Consider the following 15,168-nt stretch of genomic DNA (forward strand, 5'->3'; position numbering starts at 1 on the left):
TGCCGCTTGGCGGTTGGTGCAGAGCGGCAAGGGAGATGACGAGAGAGAGAGAGAGAGAGAGTTCTTAGTTCTGGGCCTTTTGGCAGAGAAGGGAGGGGGAGAGGCTATCGGAGGATGACCATCAACCAGCAGCGACTTCGAATGATAGAAGATGATGACCGGCACCGAAGGAAAGCAAGGGGAATTGGGGAGGAAGACGAATAAAAGTAAAGCAAGGGTTTTCAATTTTGATATTAGCCTTTAGGTATCGAAGAAGGGGAAAGGGGGAAAACTCAAAAAGTCAAATGACAATGTGTTTATTTTGATTTAAAAAAATAAAATAAAAATATAATATATAATATATATTACTATATATACTGGTCAGTTCAATTAACTGCCGATTTTTTTAAAAGGTTAACTGAAACTGAATCGACCGATTCAGTTAACCGGATTTTTTATTCAGTTTCGATCAATTTTTTGATTCAATTCATTTTTTCGAGCATTCTTGTTCATCCCTAGGTATTCGATACTAGCCCTATATTACAAGGGGATCTTTGTAATTTACAGTCAAGAAATCGGGATATTCTGAAAGCCAAAATTCTGCGCACTAGCACTCAGCCACCTTGGAAATATCTTTCATGATGTCCCCAATGGGCAAACCAGCCACATAGCCAAAATGTCTTTCATGCTTGCAGAGTGAATCCCATCTCTTTTTTTTGGGAGATTGGCTTCTATCAGGGCAAACCTATGCCCACACCTTTCTAACAGCCTTTTGCAAATTTATATTGGAGATATCTCTCTATGCCATGAAATAAAGCAGACAAATACGAAGATATTCTCAATGTAAGACAGTAAAGGTTGCTCGAACAGTGACTGAAGCCGAACTCTTATTTTAGACGGTTAACAAATAATATAATCTACTGCAATTTAACTTCAGTATTCAGAAGACTGTGTTCACAGCTTTTTGAACCGTTCATTAAGAATATCTCTATAATTATTTTATAAAAAGATATTTCCAATGAAAGGCTGAAGGGGCTATGCGAACGGTGTGAGCACGGTCGTGTGAGCACTGAATCTACTTTTCATCACTCGTTGCAGTCTCGCAAAAAACAACAGAAACCAGACTCCTTTTGGATGTAATTGTTAAAGAAAGAGAAGGGTTGTTTTGTAATTACAAATTACGATGATTTTCTCGGTACCTGATCCTTTTGAAATGGTCTCAATTCTAAGGCGCAGGAGAGTTCTGTCGAGTGAAGTTGTAGAGAGCAAAGAGAGAAGCTTAACCGAGCAAACAGAGACATTAGCAAAAGCCTTCATACATCCTGCAATGGAGGTCGGAAGAAACCTAGTTTCTTCAGCTTCACTGTTCCCTCCAAGAACCCAACTGAAAAATTCTTCTTCCTCAGGTATGCCTGGTATGCAACCTTTCTTCGTATATGTACATATACTGAAATCTTTTGCTTTTGTTTGTTCTTCTTCTTGTTTAGATCAATGGTGCCATTACTGGCAAGAGAATCAAATGGGTATGTGAAATTTAGTTATTTTCCACATGGTTTTTGGTGGATAACGCCTTTGAGTTCCCTTTACTTGTTCCACTTAGAGTTTCCTCTATGGTTCTACCCTGAGTTTTTTGTTTTGATTTTCAAATTTGTTCTTCCGTTGCTGCATGCTTATATTTTTCTTTTTTGACTGCTGAGTTGCTGAAGCTGATGCCGAGTTTGTGTGTGGTCCTTTGGATTGATATAAGTGGAGAAATGATAAAATACTGATTAAATTTAATACACTCATATGGTTTATTCTTGATTAATGTTCATTTTGAGTAAAAGAATAAGAATAAGTGGATAAATGAAGCCAGACGGTGTTGGTGGGGTTAAGGGGAACATAATGTAGCTGGATGAGAAAGTGAAGAGGATTGGTGAATGATCCAGATTGGAGGAAGAATCAAGATTAATCCTAAATCATTGAATTGGAGATGTTTTTTTTTTTTAATCCTGGTCAACTACCTAAATTGGCTACCTCGCCATTCATGTGCTGCCACTGGTTTGCTGTAGAAAGAATTAGAGGGAGGTGATGGGACTCTCATGTAAGGTTACATTTAGAGGGGTTTATGCACTCTGGTTTGCAAAATTGGTTAAATTTAGACATAGTAGGTATTGAAATATCCTCTACACCCCATCTAAAAGAAATGGGACATCAAAAAGGTTCCAGTCCCCCAAGAGATGTTAGGACTTGGGACTGGCAAGAAAAATGTCAGGATGGAGAAAGTGGTGGTGGGGCTTCAAGAGGGGTCTTGTCTTGTAAAGCTATAGAAAAAGGTCTAAATAGATTCTCTTTGTTACTTAATAAACATTTTATATGAAAATTGATATTCATTGTGTATATGCTGAATAAGCAAGAAGAAAATCAAATTGACACAGATTTGTCCTTCAGGCATTTACATTAGGTTGCATGTCCAACATGGATACTTAATCCATTTAGGAGAGCCCATTCAACACTTTCAAGAATTCTACATTGATAAACTTGGCATGCATTCTAAAAATGGTTATCTGCATTAAGTAATGTTTGGTCTTACTAGATCTATATGATTTTGTTGTTTTACATGGAACTAAATCAGATCAGTAATACATCATTATCATCTCTAAATTTGTTCTCCATGTATGCTTTTGTTCAAAATGCTTTATATACTCCCTCCTTTTTAAAATTCTTATCACATAAACTTTGCCTTATGGGGCATAGAATCAAAAAAGGTTATATTTGGCATGGGCCAATTTCAATCTGACCCTGACCCTACCACGCCCAGCCCTGAAATGTTTCTTGCACAATCAGGGTTAGCAACTACCAGCCCATTATTGACTCATTGAAGGAAAAAGAACCCGTTTAAGTATTGAAAAAGTATTGACCTAGTAAAACAGGAAAAAAACTTAGAAAATTTCCCTGGTTGAGAGTTTTCCACAAATAAACTCATTGCATTAGCAAAGATGGTTCTAATCCAACTTGTTTAATTTTTTAGGATTAAAAAATGGCTTAGGTCCATCATTTCGAGCATTTAAATCAGGCCCTGAGTCTCTGATTCTATGCATATTTTTTTATCAAACCAATGTATTTTATGTTAGAAACTTTGGTTCTAAATGAAGTTGGAAAGAGTCGGTACTTGAAGGAGATAAAAGATCAAGAACTATGGTGTGCATGATTAAATCCAGTTAATCACTCTATACATTAGAAGAGCTAGGGCTAGGCCAAAAAGGACAGGGATGGAGGTAGTGAGAAATGATTTGAGGGCTCACAAGTCACAATAAAGGATATGACACTTGATAGAGTGGGAGTGGGATGGAGAAACAAAGATTGGTTTAGGTTGGGTTGCTTGACACTAGGGGTTTCAAATGGACTGGATTTGGTCCAATCCAATCCGGTCCAATATGAGTCCATTCAGATGGACCAGGTCCAATCCAATCCAATGAATACTTTGGACCATTTTGGACCAGTCCAATTCAATGTATGGACCACCCGATCTGTTCAAATTGGTTTTAATTTAGATTGGTTCCAACCCAAACCTGTTCCATTGACACCTGTGCTCTTATCTTCTATCAATGGACAGGATATTGATTCAATCCAACCCAATCCAATAAATACTTTGTACCATTAAGTCTGGACTGGTCCAATTCAATATATCTTATTGGTCCATCCAATCCATCCAAATTGATTTTGATTTGGACAGGGTCCAACCCAAAACCGGTCCATTGAAACTCCTACTTGACAGTATTGCCATCCCTATGGGGGATGCATAAATGCTGGGAGAAGCTGTCCAAATCCTTCTCCAATGAGTGGATACTTGGTGAAATTCTCTCTGTACAGCAGCTAATTGCCTCCAAGCCTAATGTAAACAACACCGGATGTCCTAAAATTGTTCTCAAAACTAGGTCAATACTAGCATTTCCTCTCCTTCCAGGTTATCTTTAGCAATGCAGAAGAGTGGATAATTCTTTTTTTTTTTTTTATTTGAATTGAAGCATACATTGCTGTTCATAACCAAGTCACCCGAAATAAAGACTGGACAGCACAGTAGAACTTCCAATGAGAATATATAATGCAACACAATGTGTACCCTGATGTTGTTAAGTTGTTAACACGTGTGTAAGTTCATCTCCCTTCTAAAATGTTGGAAGGAAAAACCGTCTGTCAAGGTGTCCCAATAGGGTTTGCTTGTTAGAGTTGAAACGTAACCACAATAAAACTCACTGGGCTCATTCCTTAGTAAACATCAGTCCTTTGCATTTCATGAAGTTTCACTTATAAGTTTATGTTAAACAAAGGGCCTGTATGCTTGCTGTAGACTTATTGTGACAAGTGTCTTAAAAGAATTTTTCTGTTACTTTTTATTTGGACAATCTTGATGAACTGCAAATTAAGGCATACTCGGTTTTGTATTTGGGTGTCTCCTTTCCAAGGTTGGCTAGGTCTTGAAGCTTGGACCCAGAGGTGTAATGCGTGGATTATTTTCCTACCTTTATGCCTTTGTGCTTCTTATTGTATTATCATTATTATTATTTAGTGGTTTTATAAATTTGAGAGTTTAAATAATATTTTTAACAACCTGGGATATTATTGTTTCTTTACTGCAGAGTCCAGGTTCTATTTTTACAACTCTTTGTCCTGTTTGTTTCCTTGACAAGCAACAGAAGTTATTTTGTGTGCCCATCCTAACGTAATTCAGTGTCTTGAACAGTACAAGATATCTCTCTTTGTGATTGCTAGATTCTCTCTCTTCCTGTTTTTCTTTAAAAATTTATTTGAGATCTTTTTATTGCTTATATGCTTGTTTCTGTTTTGGTTTTGCAGTTACTTTGCTTCATGAGCAGGCAAATCCTATAGTTGTCTCTATGCCCACTACATCCATAACTCGTCACTTCCCTGCATCGGTTCTTCTCCAAGAACAGCGTGATGACATTAGACCTTTTCTGCAAATAATCAGGGAAGATAAAACATCCCAGGTGAGTCTGAGGGAACACACTCACGATTGTCTGTGTATTGTGACTGAATCTTCTTTTTCTGTTCTCATTATTTTTCTCTTCACTTTTTTTTTTCCTCTTGGAGTTGTTGGAATAATCTTTTATTTTGCCACAATGTAGCTAATCTAATAGTGCAAGGAGGTTTAAACTTGCATGCCTTGTTGAGGCAAAAAATGGACTGAGTATGACAGGATGTTCTTGTACTCATTTCTTATGATTAATGCTTTGACACATTGTTTTCCAATTTGTATGCAGCTTGACATATATTTTATGATTTCATTGTATGCAATTCAGATGTTATACATGATTGATGCTGAACAATCTTTTCAAGCCTATTGCTCTCTCGCACATGCAATTTGTAATTAATGAATCCTCAATTGCTTATGTTAAGGCAATGCTGGACAGGAGGAAGCTAGAGGATAAGGTGCATCTCTATGAAGAAAAGAAAAGTTGTCAACCTGATAGATATTGGGAAGGTTTTGAACGCCAGTTGCTTTACTGGCCTGGTTTATGGTATTTGTAAGATAAACCAATCTCAATTTTCCTTGTTTGATGCATCATTAGAACAGTTTGTGGATTAACACCATTGTATTTCTATCTTATGCTTTTTTTTTTGGGTTCTTATGAGTTCTTTATGGGACATCCCTTGGTTGCAGATTGCCATCCTTGTACAAAGGGGAAAAACCCTTGTTATCCATGGTAACACAGTCTACTGCTGCTGGCACAGTTAAGAATGTGGATGTTAGACCATGTGATGCACTTGAGCTTGCAAAGAAAGCAGTGTTGGCCTCAAAGCAAGCAGCTTCATTGGCCAAAGACTATGAGTTATTTGGAGCTGATTCACATGAATCTTTTCTGCCTGAGTTAGTTTTTTGTTACTTACTTTTCCTCTTTTTGCACTCTCCCTCCCTCCTCTCTCTCAGTTGTTCTTTACTGACAATTTTGAACTAATTTCTAGAATTTCTGTACAGTTTGGAGCCCAGAAATTTGGCGAATAAAATTCCACTTAGAGAGGAGGTAGCAGTAAGGTCAAAACGGCTTCTGGAGAGGCAATCCAAGAGAAGATGGATTCCAAGGCCAAAAGTTGTTGTCAGTGAGGCTTCAACTTCCAGAAAGTCTGATATACATAAGAAGATACATGAAGGCTTTGATACAAATGATCCCCTCCGTCTGTTCTTGTGGGGTCCAGAGACAAAACAGCTTCTGACTCCAAAAGAAGAATCTGAGTTGTTTGTTCATGTTCAGGCATGTTATTTGATTCCTGTCAATAACCAATTGGGATACTACTTGGTTTAGAAACATGGGCTACTTTATCTGGTATATAATTTTTATTTTTTCACTCTTATTTAACAGGAACTGATCAGATTAGAGGAGGTGAAGCAGAGGCTTCAGTCTCAATTTGACCGTGAACCAACATTAGTTGAATGGGCTGAGGCTGTTGGAATGACTTGCCAGTCTTTGCAGTCAATCCTTCATTCAGGAAATAGCAGCCGAGAAAAGATTATTTATGCCAATTTCCGTTTGGTGGTTCATGTGGCTAAACATTATCAAGGGCAGGGTCTGAACCTTCAGGATTTACTGCAGGTCAGAATTCAGATTTGTAACCTATATGTAGAATTGAAGCACTTTGTATCACAACGTAGAATTGCCAGATGGGTATCTTTAGTTGCATCCTGTCTTGAACCAAATAACTGTGATTAACAGAGAGAGATTACTCAAGCTGATATATAAATTAGCCTTTATTTCACAAATGTGGCTCTGATGCATGACCGACCACTAGTGAAAGCAGCTTCTGCAGTTTGGAAGTGCAAGGACATTTTAATAATCTCGATTACTTGTGAATAGTTACATGATAATTCCTTTTGTGTTATCCCTTCTTCATTCAAGGTAACTACATATTTTTCAGTTTTCTGCTTATTGTAGGAGGGAAGTATGGGCCTTATGAAGAGCCTTGAGAAGTTCAAACCACAAGCTGGTTGCCGATTTGCTACATATGCATACTGGTGGATAAGGCAAGCGATTAGGAAGGCCATATTTCAGAATTCCAGAACAATTCGTTTGCCAGTAATGACTCTCTTATTTTGATCATGAATCTTGATTAAGGCTTCTGCTAATCATGCTATTAGACTAGGGCATTCCTTATTTTCTGATTAGTATACCAGGGTATTCCTTCAGATCTGTTATTGATTTCCTATTTTCAAGCAAGTTTCAATAGATATGGATTTTCTGCTTGTACCGAAGGCAATGTTATTCTGATTCTTTCAGAAATAACCATTAAATCATTTGCAGGAGAATATGTTATTCTGATTCTTTCAGAAATAACCATTAAATCATTTGCAGGAGAATATGTTATTCTGATTCTTTCAGAAATAACCATTAAATCATTTGCAGGAGAATGTATATAGCCTCTTGAGTCAAGTAAAGAAAGCAAAGAAGCTGTTTATTCAAGAAGGTCATCATCCCACGAACGAGGAACTGGCAAAACGTGTTGGCATTACAGTTGAGAAGTTGGAAAGATTGTTTATGTCCACAAGAATGCCTCTATCAATTCAACAACCAGTGTGGGCAGATCAAGATACCACTTTTCAAGTAATGTTTTTTCGTGTCCCTTCCCCCACTGTCTAAGATGTTACTTCCTTTTACTGGTGAATGTTTGCTTATCTGCATTTGTTCCTGAGATGTCATTATATCAGAAGGAACATGAGAACTGTGGTATTGATAAGAGAGAGAGAGAGAGAGAGAGAACTGTGGTCCACGTTTATCTAAGTATTGAACCAGTTATTTCATCTGGAAGGTCTACATCCAGTTGGAGTTGGTCTGGAAGTTGTGGGGTACAACCTTAAGTTAATTTTGTATAAGCTCCCTGCTTTTATATGATAGGGTAAATGTTGCCTGCTTCTAGATAACAAGGTAAATTACAAGTAAATTAAATGCTATAGAATTTAAACTGGAGAGCCAAGGTTGCTTTCTGAGATCTGGTGATGTGAGAGATTTACATCTAGAACTATGCATCTTGAAGTCTTTTTTTCCCCCATTTAGGGTGATAATAAAACTAGCTTGTTAAACTAGAGATAAACTGCACTGACTTCCAGTGGTACAGGGCTCATCATCCAGATTAACTAGACTGCCACTTTAACCCTACACACCCGTTTGGGAAAGGGATACGATACTCAGAACCCTATTGTTTTTCCAACTTGATTCAGGATTGTGAATGTATAGAGTAGATTTTTGGCCCTTGGGGACTTTGTGTTTGACATGTGTACAGTTGTGCATTTGGTAGATATAGACCTGAATTTCTGTCACCGTACATTTGTGCTCTCAGGAGATCACAGCAGATACTGAGGTGGAGAAACCAGATCTATGTGTTGCGAAGCAGCTGATGAGACGCCATGTGCGTAACCTTATTAGTATTCTCCCCCCAAAAGAAAGGCGGATAATACGGATGAGATATGGAATCGAAAACAATGAACCGAAATCACTCCAAGAAATTGGGTCTATTTTTGGATTGTCCAAGGAGAGGGTACGGCAGCTGGAGAGCCGTGCCTTGCACAAACTCAAGCAGTGCCTCTCAAGCCAGGGGCTTGGTGCTTATGCAGATTTACTTGTTTAAAAACATAGGTTTTCATAGCCTTTCAGCAAGGACATGAAGTTGGTTTTTGGAATCTGTAGAGCACTTTGAGTTTGTAGTCTGTAACTATTGTATATATAAATCTCTCTCTCTCTCTCTCTCTAGCAAGATAAAACTCCTATACTGGTGGTAGCATACCAGCCTGTGAGTAGAGAAATACAAGAGACATGGAAGTAAGAGAGGATAACTTGGCACCGGAAAGCCTTTTACCCATTCAGGCCTAGATTGTTTGCGGTGCAATTTCATTTACACTGGTGCAAAAGCATGGGGTACAAATGATTTTGGTGTAAATTCTGATTTTTTTTTTTTTTTTTGTTTCAACTTCGTCATTATTTCCTTTGTTTGCATTGCATATTAAATAAAACCTGTAGCAAATTAAATTAAAACCAAAGCAAAAAAAAAGGAAATAGATTAACAGATTTTGCATCCTTCTCATTTGCACTCATATATTTGAAATTTTGAATCAGTGCAAATGAAATTGCACTGCAAGAACCTTAAAGGACAAAAGTGGTTTTTGTTCTGATTTCTGAGTGCTGACATTTGAAGCCTGAGGGTTAAAGAGGGTATTTGGTGGGCATCAAATCGTTCAAGACAATAGCTTGAGGCCCCATTTCAATTAAGGCAATTCTATGATATCGGAAGAATCTTGACCAATCAGAACCGCCGTGAATTTTGATGGATTGCAGTTGATATGAAACCGGTTGATTGTTTATCAGTTTCTTCTGTATCAAATATGTAATGCCTTTACGGTATCATAGTCGAACAAAGGGTAAAAACTAAAACTAAAAGGACTGGCGGAGATGGAGCACCAGACTAATCTACTCCTGCATCCAACCATTCCTTTCTGTAGGAGTGATACATACTTGGAGACAGAAGACCAACCCTAGTTTGTTTGTTTTTTTTTTTTTTCTTTTTTTTTGCCTTGGTTAAAATTATCGGTTTTGTATTGTAATGCATGGTACCCTTTAATATGGTAAAACCCCAAGACTCAAATATCATAAAAAGCTCATAAAAATATAAAAAAACTGGTCCTTGGTTCCATACTTCCAGTGGATTATGGGGTGAATTTGACGATCCAGTTATTTGTTCTTGTTAACGAGTTTTGGATTTAGGTTAAGTTTGGAAGGAGTATAAATGCAAATATGAATAGTGCAAAACCATGTATTTTATATTATATTTTACTAGCGGGGACTTGTGCGATGTAGAAGACTTATCAAGGAAAGTGAAATAATAACCAATACTTATAACTAAGGAAAGAATGCAATGTTGTTTAAAATAATTAAATCTTTATTTTAATACTTTATTACAAAAATGTTTTAGTAATTTAATAATTTGGATTAATTATATTAATATTTTTAGCAAAAAATAATAATCATTGCTAATTACTTAATAAAATAATTATTTTTTAGTGTTCTATTTTATTTATTTTACTTTATTAATGATTAAATGTTTCAATTATTTGTAAATATCACTTAAATATTTAAAATAATTAGATATCAGTAAATATATAAAATTAGGCTATAGTCATAATTAAATTAATCTATAGTTAACTTTTTGCCATTAACTAAATTAATCTAAGCCCAAACTCAGGGTTTAAGACTTTGGATTAGGCTTGGATTGATCCTCATCCTGACCCAACCAACCCAAGTTGCATGCATTGTAACATTCGTAATTGGATTGGACCAAAGTCATCAAACCAAGTGCAACCCATGCATGCATTATTTTTAGTTTTTTTTAACTATTTTTAGATAATATTGAAGCCAAAGGAACTATGAGGGATGGGCCACCCACATTGTGTAGCAGTTTTTTAAGATTTCTTGGCCTAGCCTAGCCCACACCTTAAGTGTAATAATATTTGTATAGGCTTATAGGATTGCCCGTGTTAATTATAAAATTATATTTTTTTTTACAAATTAAATTTTTTATTTAATTATAGTATAGTATAAAAATATATATATATATATATATATATATATATATATATATATATATATATAACATTTCTATATATTAATATAAAATTTGTTATCTAAAATAATATTTACCATATATGCATATAACTTCCAAGTTGAACTTATTAGGAGTTGTTTAGCTTGAACCCTATCCACTAAAGACATCATTGGACTCCAAAAGTTTGATGCCCAATTAAACTTCGAATCTGATTATCCTTGATAATGTGTGGGCTTGGTGCATATCTCAGTTAAACCTAACTCAAAAGAAAATAGTTGCTTGAGCTTGAAAATTTATAGATCTAATCGGGTTAGGTTAAGTTATAAACGATTTGTTACTTTTTATTATTAACTTTAATTGTCCTATCAATACTAATTTTTAATAGTCAGTAGATAAAACTTAGAGGTGAGCATTCGGTTAAAAATCAGACCAAATAAACTGAAATTTAAAAAATTGAACTAAAAAATAAAAACTGAAATTGAAATTGAAAATTTTGGTTATTTTGGCTAAAATTTAATTTAATAATATATACTCTATCATATATATTACAACATATAATATATATTATATTATAAAATATATATTATGAAATCAAATTTCATTATATTATATATTAATATGTATAATATATTATATATTATATGTTACACGCTATATATTATATCTTACATATTATATATTACATATAATAATAGAAAGTTCGGTTAATTTGGTTAATCGAATTTCTAATTCTAAAAACTAAAACTGAACTGCTTTAACCAAAAATCGAAAAAACCAAACTGAAAAAAAAAGAAACCAAAATTTTTGGTTTGGTTTTCGGTTTTAACCGAATGGTGCTCACCCCTAATAAAACATATTAAAATTTAATTATTCTATCAATAATTTATACTTGGGTTTGGTGTAGATCTGAGGTAGACCTAGCTTAAAAGAAAATATTTGCTTGAGCGCAAGGTTGAGCTAAGTAATAAATAATCATCCCTATGTAGAAGGAGTCTTATGACATTATGAAAATGGTTTAACTTTTATTTTTCATAATCTTTTACTTTTTTATATTCATTTTAATTATCCTATTAAATTATATTTAAGTTTTTTTAATTTATGAACTACTAAATAATTTTTATTAATTTCATAAATTTTAATAATTTCTAGATAAAAACTTGCTAAATTTTAATATTTTTTTAACTTTAGTAATTTTATTAATTATAGTTATTAGGCTTCAAATTATATATAGATTGCACGTTATAGATTTCTAGACAAACCAAGACCATTTTAATATTGTATTTATTAATGAGTAAAATATTTTAATAATAATGTTAACTGTTTAAAATACTATAATTATTATTAATGCTGAATAAAATACTGTTTTGAATAAATAATGTATTTATTAAAATATTGTAAGTATTAAAATGCTGTAAGTATTAAAAATACTATAATTATTAAAATATTATATTTATTGAATATATGGCTAATTAACTAAATACTTTTAATATTATTAAATACTGTATTTGTTAAAATACTGCTAATTATTAAAAGTACCGTAATTATTAATTTACTATTAATTAATAAATGCATTATTTATTAATGTAATACTATGATTATCAAAATATTGTAATTATTAAATTTCTGTATTTATATAAAATACAGTAATTTTTTGGTAATTAAATGTATTTTTCTGCTATTTATAGCTTAAATTATAATTTCTGTTAATTATAGTTTAAAAATAATTATTGTTAATTATATTACCATAAATAATTAAAATAAATTATTTTTTTTCATTATTATTCAGTGTTTTTTGAAATAAAATACAATTAATTTAGTTTTTAATTTTTTTTTGTATTTTAATTAAGTTTTAGGTTTTTCAGAATTTTCGGATTTTTAATTAATTTTTGGTATTTTTTCATTATTATTCAGTTTTTTTGCATATGACTATTTTTCAAGAATTTTCAGTATTTTCATCATTTACTTTTGCATATTATTCACTATGAAATTAATTTGCATTTGCTTTCAAAAATAAATTAAATAACTAAATAAATACCATAGTTAACAAAAATGCAGTTAATTTTCAATATTTTTTTAATAATTTCTGGCTTGGGTATTTTTTAATAATTTTTGATATTTTAATAATAAAATATTATTAATTGTACTTTTTAATACTTTTTTTTGTTAATACCCTTTTTAATATTTTAAAATACTGTTAATTTTCAATACTTTTTATTATTTTCAGTATTTTAATTACGTTTTGGTTTTTCAGAATTTTCTGGATTTTTAATTAATTGTTGGTATTTTTTCATTATTATTCAATAATTTTTGTAATAAAATACTGAGTTCTGTATTTTAAATTTTTATTAATTTTTATCTTTTTTTTGTGCACAATAAAGGTCTTAACTCATAAAAATTATTAATTAATTAAAAATGCATTGATACAAAGTTATCTAATAATATTATTAAAACTAGAATTAATATTTTTATAATTTCTTATTTTTATTAGCATTTATTGAGTTTTATTTTTAAGTGGAATTGAAACACATTTTTAATATTTACTAAGTTTTGTTAATATTTATTTTAAGTGAAAGTTTAATTGATTTTTAAATTAATAATTTTTTATTGTTTAACATCAACCTATTTATATTATTACTCTCTCTCTCTCTCTCTCTCTCTCTCTCTCTCTCTATATATATATATATATATATGTAGTGCAAAATCTTATATTTTGTATTATTCTTGTATGTATTTGCATTGTACATATTTGTATTTATATTATTTTCAAACTGAGCCTTGGAAGGAGTACAAATACAATATAACAAAAATGTAAAGTGCAAAACGTTATATTTTCTATGTATTTGTATTGTACATATTTGTATTTATACTCTTTAGGCTCACTTTGAAAAGATTATAAATACAAATATATACAATATAAATACATACAAAATAATACAAAAATACAAGGTGTTGCTCTCTACATATTGGTATTTGTAGAAATATGTACACTTGTACAGTACAAATAAATGCATACAAAATGCAAAGGCTTTGCACTCTACATATTTCTATTTGTACTTTTGTACTGAGCCTAAATAACAAATTCTTCAATTGGAGGAATCCCAAAGCAGGTATTTGATTTACGTAAACTAGCCGAGCAGGATAGGATGTACAAAAGAGACGAGTAGAGCGAGGAACGAAGAAAGTAAATGTATTATTTTGCCTGGTATGATGATGGTGTAAACGTGAAGCCAAGCATGCATCCGCATTATATAATTAAGATATAAGTGCTGGTTATGGGTGGAAATTAGACCTGGCAAAAAGTTGACCCATCCCGAAAAAAAATATATTTAGCTACTTGAATGTGAGAATGACCCGATCCGGTCCGACCCGACCCGAAAAAACTGGGTTGGTTTATGAGTCAATTCGCTGACCGGATTGTCAAGTCTAATTGTGACTATTTATGCATTGTTATAAGTTTTCATTCTTTAATTTTTTTCTATTTAATCTTTACTCTTTAAACTGTTAAATGTTCAAGTTTTTTTTATTTTATATTCAGAATTTTAAGGTTAATTCCTTTAATTTTGGTATTGTTCATGTAGTTTTCTTTACATTTTTAAATTTCAATTATTTTTTGGGATGACCTGAATTGACCCATGGGTCAACCCTAACCTGAACATTTAGGGTTAGGGTCTAACATTTGATAACCCAACCCGACCCAAAATCAATCCAAAACATCTTGACCCAACCCGAACCCGACCCAATTGCCAGGGGTAGATTTTGTACTTTTTTTCCGTCGCTGAAAAGATTGTTGTTTGAATATTTGGATCTTCTAACAAGTCGATTACAGGACTATTCCTCTTCCAAAGCATTAAAAATCCAAGGGTTTGTTTGGTTTGCAGTTGGAAACGGAATCAGATTTGAAATGGTCTACCCCCACCTGTTTGGTTCAGACAAAAATTAATATCAGTTAACATGCATGGATTCTCATTCCCAAGGGAGGGGGAGGGAATGGCCATTCCTGGTGGAATGAAAATGGAATTCCGATTCCACCCCACCAAACAGTTGGATAGATTCCAGATCCCCATTAGTGAACCAAATGTACCAGATTAATGCAAAAGATGGACATGCTTTTTCCTCAGCAATTTATGATGCAGGAAAGATATGATATTGAAAGAGTTTTGACCAATCAAAACCCACCCATGAATTTTGATAAATAAACACCTGATTGGCTACCACATTTATGATACTAGTTGATTGGTCAACAAATTTTCAGATATCATAGTCGAACCCACTTCCCATCCATTAGCAAGTTACAGGATCTCACAATTATAAACCCGATTAGTGCAAAACTCAACAATTTAATCATCTTCCCGAGTTCCTGAACCTCCCCCAGTTATCCTTGCAGGTCTGACTGGTTGTATTGTCTCATTGAATTACGTTTCCACTCCCACCTTGGTTTGGCAGATGGAGGTCTGCTAAATAAATCTAGTTGGTACAAATGAATTCATAATTTCATCCCAGGATCCACCAGTAAGAGCCCAATGAGGTCATCCATGGTGGAGGTGGTTCAAGTTTTCTGCAAGATGATGGTGGAGAAGAACAAACGCATCACCAGGGCTTATGATT

The 15,168-nt window shown here is 33.2% G+C and overlaps 1 protein-coding gene across 4 annotated transcripts; it reads left to right on the forward strand.

The window, feature by feature from the left end:
- Nucleotides 1–1,193: 1,193 nt before the first annotated feature.
- On the forward strand, nucleotides 1,194–8,728 carry SIGF (RNApolymerase sigma-subunit F). 4 transcript variants are annotated; one of them, XM_088899447.1, is made up of 10 exons: nucleotides 1,194–1,385; nucleotides 1,467–1,502; nucleotides 4,816–4,967; nucleotides 5,377–5,504; nucleotides 5,642–5,848; nucleotides 5,957–6,230; nucleotides 6,339–6,569; nucleotides 6,909–7,049; nucleotides 7,377–7,574; nucleotides 8,308–8,728. In XM_088899447.1, exons 1-10 carry the CDS (start codon nucleotides 1,307–1,309, stop codon nucleotides 8,593–8,595), a joined length of 1,734 nt encoding a protein of 577 aa, XP_088755573.1. In that variant the 5' UTR covers nucleotides 1,194–1,306; the 3' UTR covers nucleotides 8,596–8,728. The 4 variants fall into 4 exon arrangements, with proteins under 4 accessions (XP_088755573.1, XP_010241843.1, XP_010241844.1 ...); XM_010243541.3 differs by lacking the exon at nucleotides 1,467–1,502 and having other exon boundaries at nucleotides 1,195–1,394; XM_010243542.3 differs by lacking the exon at nucleotides 1,467–1,502 and having other exon boundaries at nucleotides 1,195–1,385.
- The last annotated feature ends 6,440 nt before the right edge of the window (nucleotides 8,729–15,168 follow it).

Source organism: Nelumbo nucifera, chromosome 2 (assembly GCF_055504915.1).
Source record: "Nelumbo nucifera cultivar China Antique chromosome 2, China Antique-T2T, whole genome shotgun sequence".
Classification (NCBI taxonomy): Eukaryota; Viridiplantae; Streptophyta; class Magnoliopsida; order Proteales; family Nelumbonaceae; genus Nelumbo; species Nelumbo nucifera.

What these genes read in the sequence shown, in the direction of transcription:
- SIGF (XM_088899447.1), top strand. Translation starts at nt 1,307, where the DNA reads ATGGAGGTCGGAAGAAACCTAGTTTCTTCAGCTTCACTGTTCCCTCCA. An exon ending in GGGAAGATAAAACATCCCAG is followed by an intron (nt 4,968 to 5,376) that starts GTGAGTCTGAGG and finishes GCTTATGTTAAG; the next exon opens with GCAATGCTGGACAGGAGGAA. An exon ending in CATGAATCTTTTCTGCCTGA is followed by an intron (nt 5,849 to 5,956) that starts GTTAGTTTTTTG and finishes ATTTCTGTACAG; the next exon opens with TTTGGAGCCCAGAAATTTGG.